This window comes from Eurypyga helias, unplaced genomic scaffold (genome assembly GCF_000690775.1).
Source record: "Eurypyga helias isolate BGI_N326 unplaced genomic scaffold, ASM69077v1 scaffold8151, whole genome shotgun sequence".
NCBI lineage: Eukaryota > Metazoa > Chordata > Aves > Eurypygiformes > Eurypygidae > Eurypyga > Eurypyga helias.
Genome location: NW_010232814.1, coordinates 51,925 through 65,068, shown reverse-complemented (window position 1 = coordinate 65,068; position 13,144 = coordinate 51,925). Strand labels below are relative to the sequence as shown.

The following is a 13,144-nucleotide window of genomic DNA, read 5'->3' as shown; positions in this document are numbered from 1 at the left end:
GTTTACATCTATGCCTCTTAGTATAACACTGAGTGGATTGTGTATGTGAAACTTTAGTGAGAGCATGGTTGTAGTTTTTTATGTGGCTGGAAACAAGGTAAACCTGAAGACTATATGGGGTCTTCAGTGTTTATATAGCATGGGGTAATTATCACATTGCAGTCTAGCACACTAACGCTGTTTTTCAAAGCCAGACATATTAATATATTATTCACCTTAGAAAACTTTCACAAATACAGAGACTTTATGTGAAAACAGAATAAAACATGAATCAACCTAAAAGAAAGAAGAAAGGTAGACACCCCCCACCCAGCCTCCAAACTGTAACACATAAACAGTGCTCAAACCTTTTGTTTATTCTGTGTTGTTGTACTGTTCCCTTGCCTCAAACTGCTCATGAAGAAACATTAATACCATGAAGAAATGTTTGGAACCGGGTATTTAAGCTATAGGTTCTTCTGGGCTGGGAAGTGAACCCTGTAATGCTCATCAAGGTGGATCTATGCTAATGGTAACACCAGATGCTCCTCAGGATCAAACTGCAGTAAATCTTTTTGGTTTTGGATAATGTAGCATCCCTTAGGAAAGCAGCTGCCCCAACCATCTTTCCATGCTGAGCATCAGCAGGCTGCCAGTGATAAAACTGGATATTCAGTTGCACAGTTAGTTACCGTTAGAGAACTGTCTTTTGGAAGGACTCATCCTGATCCATGTCACAGCCCATTTCTGCTCTACAATGCACAAGGGATGTTGTAGAAATGACAGATAGGGGATATTAGAGGTAGGACAAGAAAGGTTTTGAGCACAGGAGAAAGTGGGATACGTCAGCAGAGTCAGATGTGAGAATTTTCTATCTGTCCAAAGGACTGCTCCTATTTGGAAAGGTAAAATGATTAAAGTAGCTTCCCTTTTTCTCCTCATCTCACAGAAGAAATCCTGAGGTTATAGAGTTACATCTAGACAGAAATCTAAGACAACAGCTTAGAAGAAGGCACAGAAAAGGTAGGGGAAAAAAGAACAATAATAAAGAACATTTCCTCTTGTTGAGGTCTCAAAGAGTTAAGAGGCAAAATTATCCCTTTCAGAAGTTGTCTGCTGGGAAGACAACTTAACCCTGTGGTCAGCAGGCCCTGGCTTTATAATACACCCATAATAGTTACACAGGCATCCCGAGTCCAGGCCAGTGTTGCCACATCTTTAAAGGCAGTTGATGGCTAAAAGGAGGATGCTTTAATTGAGCAGGGTTAACTTGTGAGCGAAGTTTTCCATGTTACTCTGTGTGTGGCTTGAGACTCGCTGGGTGTAAATGCAGCCAGTTTTTTACAGGGTTTACTAGCTCAGAATGTTTTTTAACAAGCAAGAAAAAGCAGTGTTTTGCTTGGGAAGCTATTTTAGGGTGCCCTTAGTGGTTTCAAAATGATCATCACAGCAACAAAGGATATTTTTCTCCGTCAGAAAAGGAAAAAAAAACCACCTCTTACCTAAAAACATGGAATTTCTGGTCTGTCATTTCAACATGCTATAGGGAGCAGCTTTTAACAAGTGATCGGAAAAAAAGGGGTTTAAAAAAATTATTCCAACAAGACTGGAAATAGAAGCATTTAGGTCATGGTATTATTCCAATTACAGGACTATGTATACAGATGTATAGATCAAAGACAGAAAGAATGATTAGGTCTTACGTTCCTACTTTTTCCTTAATTAGCATTTTCACCTCTGCGACTTTTCTCAAGTGCATTTTTGTTCTACTGAGCTTTCTTAAAAAAACCTCCATAATCCAAAGATACCATGATACAATATCTATATTTACAGTTACAAAACATGTTTTTATATAAGAAAGGGGCTATTAACTTCAGAGAAGCAGGGACAATGCAAATGACAACAGCATATGTTTGGGATCTTACCAGTAAGCCAATAATGTTCAGAAATGTCAGTTCTGATGTAATGGTGGTCGTGAGAAGGGCCCAGAGAACGTGTTAGAGCAGTGTCTTTGCCAAGAAAATCAGAAGCTGTTCCAGCATAAAGATACTCATCTGTAAATTAAAAAGAAATAGGGTTTCTACAGCTGTGGGGTAAACAAAATTAAAACTATTTATGTTTTCTTCAGTGAACACCTGCGTTTAATTGGTCTATGAACTAATGTAAGGTCTTAAAGTATTACTGGCTTATATTTTAATGAGATTTGGGGTTCTGTGAATTTACAGTTAAATAGAGGTAATATTTGTAATTATATGCCCAAGAAGTGAAGGCATCCACGTGTAATTTTCAAATCTTTTCGGCCTCAGAAAGGTAAATTCCCCAGGCTTTATTGAGTGCTGGGCTTTTACGGGTATAAAAGTGTATTCAAACGGAGCATCCTGCCTTGTGAGCACTGACTGGGGGCTGTGGTGGGGACATGACCATCTACCCATGCAAGCTAGCTCCTGTGTGCCAGACTTGCCACAGCTCCAACGGCTTTGCTGTTCCTGGGCTTGAGCTAGTAAACATGATGGATGTTTCACTACGGGAACTTCGTAGCTTGGCTCTCTCTTGGTGTGGGGATCTCCACCCAACACTTCATTCATGAAGAGGAATTTAGGCACCATGGGAAATCTTCTCAACTATGTAACGTGTTAATGATACAAATACGGCTACAGACCCAAATTGCGATCATTTTAACATAGTGAGTGGTTCCACTAAAATAAATGAGACAACTTACTAGAATAAGGCAGCCAGAATTTGTCTCACAGGGAAACTATCTATAATACAGTACAGTGTGCTTGCTGCAATTACAGTTATTTAGTCTTCCACCAGCTTTGTGTACAATGCAAAACTTCGCAACCTTAAGACCTGCACAGTATTTTCTGTTTTCCTTCAGATCTCAGGACTTTTTTTTTTTTTTTTTTTTTTTACTACTTAGTGCATTTTACAACTCTCTCTTTTATTTTTTCTGCAAAACAACAGAAGAGCTTTCTTGGTTAGAGAAACTTTTTTTTTTTTCTTAATTACTTACAACAAAAAATCCCTGGAGTTTATAGAAAGAAAAAATGTTCATAAAGAATAATCAAATAAAAAGCTACGTGATACATAAAAATCCCTTTCCAGGAGATCCTTCTCCAGGTTTTCTGACACTCTGTGTGGAAACATTTCACAAGACCTTTTAGAGAGAAACGTCCTTTGTTGAGACTGAATGCAGAATAAATACCATTCAACATAGATGTTTGTGTTTTAATTTGCAAAAGATGTAAATGTGTAAGATCAAGGGGGGGAAAAAAACCAAACCCACAACCCAAGACCCACAAGTACTTTATTTAACCAAAAAAGATCTATCAGCTTTCTTTTTACCTCGTTATTATTGTTACTTATGTATTGTTTCCATGACAGTACTGGAAAGCACATCTTTCAGACAGCATGTCGCCTTTGTAAAGAAACAATAGTGCCGTCTGAAAGGTATTTGTCATAATGAGGAATGGGCAGGGTAATTGGTGTTTGCTAACTGACAGGCACTCAGTGATCGATAAATCTGAAGGGCTAACAGAAATTCTCCATCCTTGCTTAGGTAGTGCTGACAAGGCATTTTCAGCACTTCTCTCAGCTTTTAGTATCTCTCATTCCATGTTCCAGTTATGTTAAAAACCAGATTTAGTGAGCGGTAATTTGTAATAGAAGGTGGATTATGAGCAGGAGATTTTTCAGTCAAAAAGGCCAGCATTTCAAATTTATCTCTGGAATTTATTTTGGACAAAATGCTGTGTAGAAGTCAAAGACAGATTATGTATTTCCACAATGAAAAAAAAATTACTCAGTTGTGTTAACGTACACACAAATGAAAATATAATGAAATATTATTTAGTTCATATAACTGATTAGAAAGTGCTGTCTGAAGGATACAAGTAATCTTTATCACCAATTTGCAGATAAATAAAACCACACAGAGAGACATGCCAAAGGTTACTCCTCTCATCAGTGGCAGAGACAGGAATTGAGCTCCCCAGAGTGCCAGGGCAGTATGTTATCCGTGAACTATACTGCTCTCCTAGTACTTTGAGGAATAAAGTAATCATCAAAAGACAGGCCAAGAACCCATTCTCTGATCAGGCTTGTGTTTCTTTACAGTGCTCCCTGTACATTATTGTGAAGCACTTGACACCAGGCACAGTCAGAGAAGGGATACCTTGACCATTAATTTTATCTAGTCTGAAAATTCATATGTACCTAAGTTCATGTTTTAGTTAGCTAAAAGACAGCAGCTTCTTCATTTCACAAGATTTAAGAGAGCACTCAAAGCACTAAAGTGCTACTGAAAGTAGCCAGTGATGTAATAAATCACAGAGTTCTATTGCATTAAAAAAAAATGTTAAAGTTTCTAGAATCCTATTTTAAAAATAGACTTCACGGTCATTAAACAGTACTAGGGGTCCATGAGAAGAATAAGTGCTGGCTTTAATCTATTGTTTTTAATAAAGGAAGTCCTGCCCCATCTGTTGGGTCAGAATCACAAATCATCTATCTTATTATCTGAGAATAAAGACTGAACATTAGTCATATTCTTTTTATAACACAGAGTGACCGATACATCAAAGCATTGTCACCACTGCTCTTTGGCTGTAAATGAAAACGTCATGGTGCTTCACTCTTATCTTGTATTCATATGCTTGACGGACAAGTTAAATGAAAATTGTCCAAAGCTATGAACCAAACCATGACAAAAGTAGCTCTTACAGTGATTTGAAATCCAGAGGTCAAGCTGACATTCCTCGGCACCAAATGTCAGACCACACAGTGCTGCGATGCACGCAGCAGGCAGATTGCACTATCTTGTTCTAGGCTTCCAGCCTCAGAAGTGGCTATTCAAGTAAATAGAAACCTCAAAAATGTATTTATGGAAATAGCGGATGTCAGCAGACTTCAAAGCACAGAACATATTGATAATTGCAGAAAGAGGCCCAGAAGCGCTTGAAACATTGTCCGTCCATGTGGTTTTTCTGTCAGCTTCTTAAAGGAGAAGTGACTGGGTGAGGATGAAACCACCTTCCTGCTCAACTGGCAGAGACTTCACAGCCACTCACATCTCTCGTGTTACTGCATTTCCAGCTCTTCGGACTCTGCAGACTCATCTCTGAGAGCACAAACCAGCTCTGGAAACATGTCTAACACCAGAGGTGCTCCAACAATGGCACCTGCTGAGCCTCTGACCCCAGGCTTCACAGCATGAAGCTGTTACACACCTGGCTCTGATGGTTGCTTACCTGCCATCACGGAAGCAAATGGCTGCTGAGGATCGAAAGGGCATTTCAACCTCCCAGACTCCAAGTTCTGAGTATCCAGCCGGAATACCGTTTCCTGAGGATAAACATATATTCATTATCCTGGTGTGGCTGCAGAGCAAAACTCAGAATTGTTCTGCTAACATATGAAGTGGAGGGGCATTAGATCACGCAGCTGTCACCTCAGCATTGACGTTTACAGTCCATGTCTCTGGTTTATATCTGGATTTTTTTCAGTCATTGTTCGAACATATCCTGTTCACTCTATAGTGAAATACAAATTTAAAAAAAACTACAACTATTTTCAGAAAAACACATGCAATGTTTATTTCTACTCAAATTAAAAGCTGGATTGTACTTAAAAGGCACTGGCTTCTATTTGGGAAAGCGCTGATGGAGCGTGTTGCAACAGGAGACCCAGAAGGGATTCTGGCTGACTCCTAAATTTCTCCAGGGACTGCTGAATAATGTTTGTGGCAGACATAGTTCAGCCCCTTTTAAATGAAAGCAGCATATGCTCTCGTTATTTTTAACAAGGCTAATGATACAAGAGATATCAGAGTAGGGCCCTCCTTGCAGTTCCCAAATACAGTGTGATTAATTCCTGGGTCACAGAACAAGGGCATAGAGAAAGATAAAGAAAAGAAATTATTAAAAATCTATTTATGATGTTTTCAGTGGATAATTAACAACCCAATTGTTGTAAGCAGTAATTTGAAATTTTCCTATAGTTTTGAACTGCCAAAATGGATGCCTTTATTTCTTCCTTCCGTTAGTTTCCTAAAAACATGCTTAAACTGAAACCCGTAGTGAGTCCTGAAGACAAATTGACTACTCAGAGGAGAAAAGAGAAGTCTTTGCAGATACAGAGATTTAATTTTCTGTAATTGGCTGCTGTTAGACAAGGGAGACTGCCTACAGAAGTACTGTTAACGTGCTCTCCTACCTACAGTGATATTTAAAATACACTAGTGTTCAGGAATCAAACTATTTCATGTCTATTGTTAGAGACATAACTTTTGAAGTTAGTTTAAAAAAATAGAATACATCTGTGATTTAAATCATTACTGAAAAGATAGTGAAGTAACTTTGTTTCTATACCTCTGCCTTGCAAGAGGACTGAAGAGTACAAATGGCAGTTAATTATGTGCAGTAATGGCCACATAGGATCAGACTTTACAACACACTAATTCAATTCATCCTTGATGCACATCAGATTATAAATGACCAAACCTTTCTATTTCATTGAGGTACCTCCTAAACTCTCTAGGCTCAGAAGGCAGAAGCCCAGGATATTGAATAATTAAGCTCCTTAAGAGAAAAGAAAAATCAATTCCAACCTATGAACATAAATTCCATTTCCTCCAGCAATTCTGGATGATACAAAGCTGAATTTAATCATCAGACAACAGCCCTTTTTATCTTCCTAAACTTGTGGGGTATCAGGTAAACCAAATTTTTGGGCTACTGAAGTGGATCAGAGCACACCAAGGACAAAACTAAATTTTAAATTAAGCAGGTTTTTTTTTTTTTCTGACAATGCTATATTAGTGTCTCATTCTCTAAGAAGTGAAATCCTGAGCTGCTCAGAGCATTTTTGCTGTATGACAAGCAAAGAGGCTTTCTCCAACCCCAGCAGTACTCAAGGGACTGAGGGCTTTATAGATCAACATCAAATATTTCAGACTTCACCCAGACAAACTAATGGACACTACCAGGCATTCACACAGAATTAACCTCCTACTTTCACTTTGGACAAAGCTTTCAAAGAAAAGAGCAACCCTTAGAGAGCTGTGGCTGACAGCACCAACCAGACCAAGCCTCTTCTACACGGGCCAAGAGAAGTTTTGGCAGTGACTTCAGCAATAGCAAGACTAGGACTTTAATCCCCTTTAATTGTATGATCCCATAGGGGATTTGTATGGCTTCAAAAGCAGTGCCTGCTGTGGGTTTGAGTCACCTGACCCACACTGTTTTCCTCTCTGTTTCCACAGCCAGCAGACCACTGGGCAGATCCACCAGCAGCTTGCAGAGGTCAGCGGGGCACGGCCCGGTTCCACAGCCTCTGTGAGGTTATCTCAGGCCCTGGCTCTCCCAAGCATCCCACAGCTTCCTGTAGAGGTTGCTAATTACCAAACATACAGTATCCATTCTTATAACCCAGAGATAAAATAAAACGGGAAAGAAAAGGAAAAAAGACTAAAAGAACTGATCTGCAATAAAAGTGCTTTAAACACCATGTAGGACATCCTGCCTTCAGTTCCTACAAGGAGAGGACCTTTTCATCTGCCTGACAAATTCACGTCAATGGGTGTGTCCTCAGCACCCTCCTGGCATGTCACGTTCAACTACAGAGGCAGTGCAGTGGCTGTAGGGTGTTTGGGGTACGAGAAAGGAAGGAAAATTATGCCTGATGCCATCCAAAGCTGTGAATTCAGTAGGAGGCTGTAGAAGAGATCCACTGTCAGAAGAAGCACAAGTGCTGAACACTGTCCAACCTAGCACTGCAGCTGAGCAAGCAGGGGGAACGCAGGAGGGGCAGAACTGGGAGACAGTGAGGGGATTAGGGAATACAATACTAGTATTCTTCTTCCATTTCCTCTCATAAGGTAATTGGTCATGTCTAATTGAGACAGACCCCTTGTCTAGACTGGCTGCTGGACTGAACAATCAGGCCAAATCCATAATTTCATAATGTCTGAGGAAAACAACCTTCACAAATGAAGTAGTTAAAGGTTCAATGGTAGAGTGAATAAAGCATCTTGCTAATGACCCAGAGGTAAACCAGAGCCTTACTTACAGTCTTGCTGAGAGCTGTGCTGTTCAGTTCAGCTGTGTATTTGCTCATTCAGGCTAAGGAATCATGATGATACAAGGGATCTAAAATTTCAGTTGCTTCAACTGTAATATTTAAAGTAGCGAAGCAAAGAAGCCTACAACATTATTTTGTTGCAAGCCCAATTATACAGCATATACCAAACAATACCAGGAGAATTAATGGCTTATAAGGGAAAAACAACACCATAGAGATTTCAGACAGCTTCAGTCTTCTGTAACATAGGCAGCCCCTCTGGGTTGGCCAACCAACCCACAGATTGTAATGATGGGTGTCAGCCTGGGCAAGTTTAATAACCCTTTTTCTGCCCTGTTTTTCTTTTTCTTTTTTTTTTCTTTTTTTGTGCGAGCATCTGCCCTTGATTCTACATGTCAGAATAACTCCAAGATGTACATATTTCAGGTTATTGCATTTAATAACATATCATTAGACCTCATTTCTTATATTCTAGAATTTCTCCGAGACCCAAAGAGAAAGGTATTTCTATGGCAGCGCAGGAAGCCTGCACTGCAGGCAAGCAGCCAGACAGGTCGCACCTCAACACTGTCTGGGAACAGAGACAGTGTTATAAATATAACCAAGGTGTTATTCATATAGGAGTTAAAAAGAGACTTGTGTACTAAGTGGCTGCTTGACACAACACCAAAATGCTTCTGTTGTGGGGGTTAGGTCTCAAACATTTACCACTTAGGACAGAGATTTCTTTGTCACCAGCAAATGAAGACCAATCAGCTGCTAACTTGAGTTCAGGAATATGCCACTAGTGATGGAGGATACCCAACGTCCACCTAGTGACAGGGCTGCAAACCATCTGCAAAGTCCTGAGATGCTGTCCTTGGGCACAGACTCAGACACCATTTACAATCTCTGTATTCGTGCCATGAACAAGAAATAGGAAACCATGTCTGAGGACCGAGGGTATATATAAAGTAAAAAATAGAACTACTAGTGTCATCTTGAACTCTGCATGTGTGTGAGTGTATGCAAGTAGAAAGTATGTGCAGAAATGACTTACTAGAAAGAAAGACATCTGGGTTAAATGTTCTCTTCACTTAGTTAATCACATGAAAGCGTCATCCTAAAGAATTTTGTGTATTAAGCCTTACTGAGGATAATGCTTTGTTCAAAAGCAATACACACATATCAAATGTGAGAACACGAGTTCCCGTCTGACCTGCAAAATCCACCATTTACCAGGTTATTTATGCAAGCTGCTGTCAGTTCATTTTTTACACACTCTCATAGTATTTTCCAATCTATGAAGAATGCAAAACAAGATGAGGCTTATTCCATCACATGTCAGAGTAGTGAAGAAATTAGTTACCTCTTTGTGAGTTCCAAGTTCAATGTATCCACAGAGAGGGTGAAATGCTCCTGTGCCACAGACATAAACATGGGTTCGGTTGTAGGGCTGAAGAACCCTGATAAAATTGGCACATTCTGTCTATTAGGAAAAGAAAGAGAAAGGTAAGTTTTCATGTTTATTCTTCTCTTTCACGTTATACATTGTACCAGGTTATAGCCATAGAATTGATGTATTTAAACTCCAAACTACTGTAGAAGAGACTGTTTACTGAATAGTTAAAAGTTGTGACAGCTACAGTTTTGCTCGGGCTATCTACCAGACAATTCATCAATCAGACTTGCAATCCTGCTACAATGCTTACAGCCATGAGAAGCTATGTGGTTACAGCACGATTTGGACAATATCTGCTCAGCCTGTGTTGTAGCAAACAACTCTTGTCAACAACAGGGCAGAGATTGGAGAGCCACAGAGATTGGGTTAGTCTGGCTACCAATCTTCCAGCCTTTGCTCCCAGTTCAGGGTTCTGCACAAGCTTTAACACCAAAGATCACGTGATAGAAACTACTGTGGCAGACTGAAGGACTTCAACATAGTTCCAAGTATATGTTTTATGTATGAGTGAATATTTTGCACCAACCATATCCTACAGGTCACTTCTATTAGGGGATTTCTGAGTCCTATGGGATGCTTGGGTCAGTTCTAGCTCTAGCTGGGCTTGGCCCTTGCTGATGAGCAGCAGAGGTGCTGCCACATGCTGCAAGGGTGCTACATGGGTGGTAGGAAAGGCTTGCTGCAGTCTCCCTCAAAATTAAAGAAATACAAGTACTTGTAACAAGGTACTTAGGAGGGGATACACCAGAACTATGCATTTGTCAAGCTACCAACCTACAGCTAAATGAGAGGCAAGCTGCAGAGACAATGGATGAGGCAAAAAGGACATGTTTATAATTTATGTCCTAAACAAATATTCCCCTCTCTGGTCCTTTTCCTTTAGTCTGAGCAAAGCAATAGATCATTACAAATCCTCCATATAGACCAGTATCAGAATTTTCCCAGTGCTCAGCAGAGGTGTTGTTTAGGTTTTGTCTGCTGTAAAGATAAGGGGAGCAATAAGTTAGGATAAAAAGTGGAAATTCCTCAGGCAGAGAGCTGAGAGAGTGTTTTGAGCTGGAGTCCACCTTGCTGGCAGACAATCTGGGTAGACACCACAGGTTTTGTGGAGAGAACAGGAAGAAATTTTATTATACAGCCAGGATATGTTTACATTTCTAGTGGGTTCTAGACACATGATGTAATCTGTGCTATGCAAAAAAGATATAAAAGTTTTATTGTATATATGAATGTACCTTAAATACACTTCATAAAGAGACTTCCTAAGGAAGATTTGTGATTGCAGGGAAAAGCGAATGAGTCTGAGATTTTGTTTTAAGCTTAACTGCAGCTGTTTCCAAATTAAGTTAATTTGTATTCTGCTTTGCTGCTCTATTTCGTTAATGAATTATAATGAAGTTACATTCAGGATATTCCCAAGAAATAAGAAGTTTGATGGGAAAAAATGGATTTCAGGGGATTACATTTCAGATAAAAGTACACTCATCTCTCAAATGCATTTATGACATACAAGGGTAGGTAAGCATTAATGCTGCTTGCAGTATTGAATATTTTTCTCTTGAAGCATTAAAAAAAAAGTGTAAGACTTAAATTAAGAAAAAACACTTAGTTCATTAGTTCAGGAAACAAAGTGTGACAACAGCTTACTAACCTATTTTGTGCATTTAGAAACTAATACACAGATATACAATATTCTCAGCAATAAAAAAAATAAACTTACATGTGCATCTTTCCCAGCTAATTTGCATAACTCTACCTTTTCTTTTGCTGCAGGCCAGTAAATCTGTAACACAGTTAACATAAGACAAATATTATTAATATTATGAATATTATAAATTGTCCTGTGACTACAGCTTACATATTTCCTTGAATGAACAGTTAAAACAGTTTTATGCATGGTGAAGGAATTTGCATGCAAATTGAAAGGAGCATGACTTCAAATTCAGGATTCTATTACAAAAAGTGAAGAGGCTTTAAATCAAAACCCTTGTTCTTTGCTTATTTCTTCATTGGCTATATGTACTTCTAAAAACACCTAGTTGATCTAATTAGCATACCTTGTCACCATTATGAATTGTATGTTTTTCTCAAAGACACGAAGAGTCAAATAATCTTGAAACTAAACAGTGCAAAACAAGGCAAATTACATTTCTGATTAACTTGGTCCAGTGAACTTGGCAAAGCCATTATAAAAAAATACATAGCTGTTTCTGCCAATTTTCAAATGAAAATAAGTTTTGTTCAAAAAACTAAAGGTAGCTTAAGGGAAATATGGAGAACAATAAGTTCTTTTGACAGAAGTTAATAGCACACGGCTTAAAAATGTCACTCATCAACACTAACTGAGTTTACTGAGAAAATAACATAGAAATTTAGAGGACAATCATTTACCTTAGATAATCGGTAGCATAAATTATTACTGTTTCTCTTTCTTCTTTCATCTGCAGTGCAGAATTCTGTAAATTAGGTTTTAGTGCAGATGGAGCCAGGTGACAAATTAATATCAGGTATTGCAACCCCAATTATGATAGCAAAGAAATATCAATGAACAACGGCTCAAGTTCTGGGTCATTAATTTCAATTAAACAGTCAGAATTGGAAATTATGGAGTTAACTATTAAATTCAAAATAGAATGTAAGTATAAAATCTTCCCAAATCACCAAGCTAAACATGGAACTTTTTTTCTTATGTTGACAAGACAAAGCTAAACACATTTCTATGACTAATACTAATAACAACAACAAATATAAGTTAGGAAATTGCCTCAAGTCCCAGGAACCAGTATGCAGATTACTAGTAGGCACAGATGTTTTAGAGTAGTGTTGAGTCTCAAATCACACTTTATAAAATCTTAAATAGAGGAAATATATAGGAAAAAAGAATTACTATAATACTTAATTAGAAAAAAATTGGCATCAAGGTAGGATGCACAGCTCAACAACATGCAAGAGGAGTGAACCGCTGCAATATTCCCTTTCTCTTGTTCAGATGTTGGCACCTTGTAGGATGTGGCTTGCCACATACACAGGCTCAGTCCCACACTGGTAAGGAAAGTAAAAGGGTGTCCTGTATCAAGCAGCTTTATCACTGTCCGAAATCTACAGTCAGTGCTCTTCTCAATCTGAAAACAGTCTTTCTATTTCACTTCTTTCTCTTTTCTTCCCAGTGAAAATGGATGCATTGGCTTTCTTCAAGGAAATGAATTTGCTCTTAAGTGAATTTATGGTTACCTTTGTGATTAGAAGCTCTTAGTAAAGGTAATGTATTTTAAGTTGCTTAAACCTTAAACATTTACTGAAATATTTACTTAAAGTAAGAGATAAGGCAGTATATCAACACCTCAGCACCAGGGCACAAATTTACTTTCCCAGAGCATTTTCTCAAAATGAGATCGTGGTAGTATCCAGATATGAAACCACAGTCTGAAATCAGCTGTGCCAGCGTGTCAGGATTAAACAGCATACAATGCCAGAAAGTATGGGGAGAAGTACTGGGAACATTGCAAAGCTGTCAGGAAGAGCTGAAAGCAGAACCACTGAACTCAGCATAATCCAGCAGTGTGCTCCAGCAGCCCAGAAAGCCAACCGTATCCTGAGCTGTATCCAGAGAAGTGTGGCCAGCAGGTTGAGGGAGGGGATTCTCCC

General features: G+C 38.9%; 1 protein-coding gene across 1 annotated transcript in view; it reads right to left on the bottom strand.

The window, feature by feature from the left end:
* LOC104516995 (semaphorin-3D-like) overlaps window positions 1-13,144 on the bottom strand; it is a gene marked incomplete at its 3' end in the record, with an annotated part of 61,720 nt that overhangs the window by 19,146 nt on the left and 29,430 nt on the right. Inside the window, exons 3-6 of the mRNA XM_010161521.1 lie at window positions 11,220-11,282; window positions 9,407-9,526; window positions 5,229-5,322; window positions 1,905-2,033 (exon numbers count right to left, since the gene is read on the bottom strand). Of these exons, the coding sequence (XP_010159823.1) occupies window positions 1,905-2,033; window positions 5,229-5,322; window positions 9,407-9,526; window positions 11,220-11,282 (406 nt within the window). The remainder of the gene's footprint in view (window positions 1-1,904; window positions 2,034-5,228; window positions 5,323-9,406; window positions 9,527-11,219; window positions 11,283-13,144) is intronic.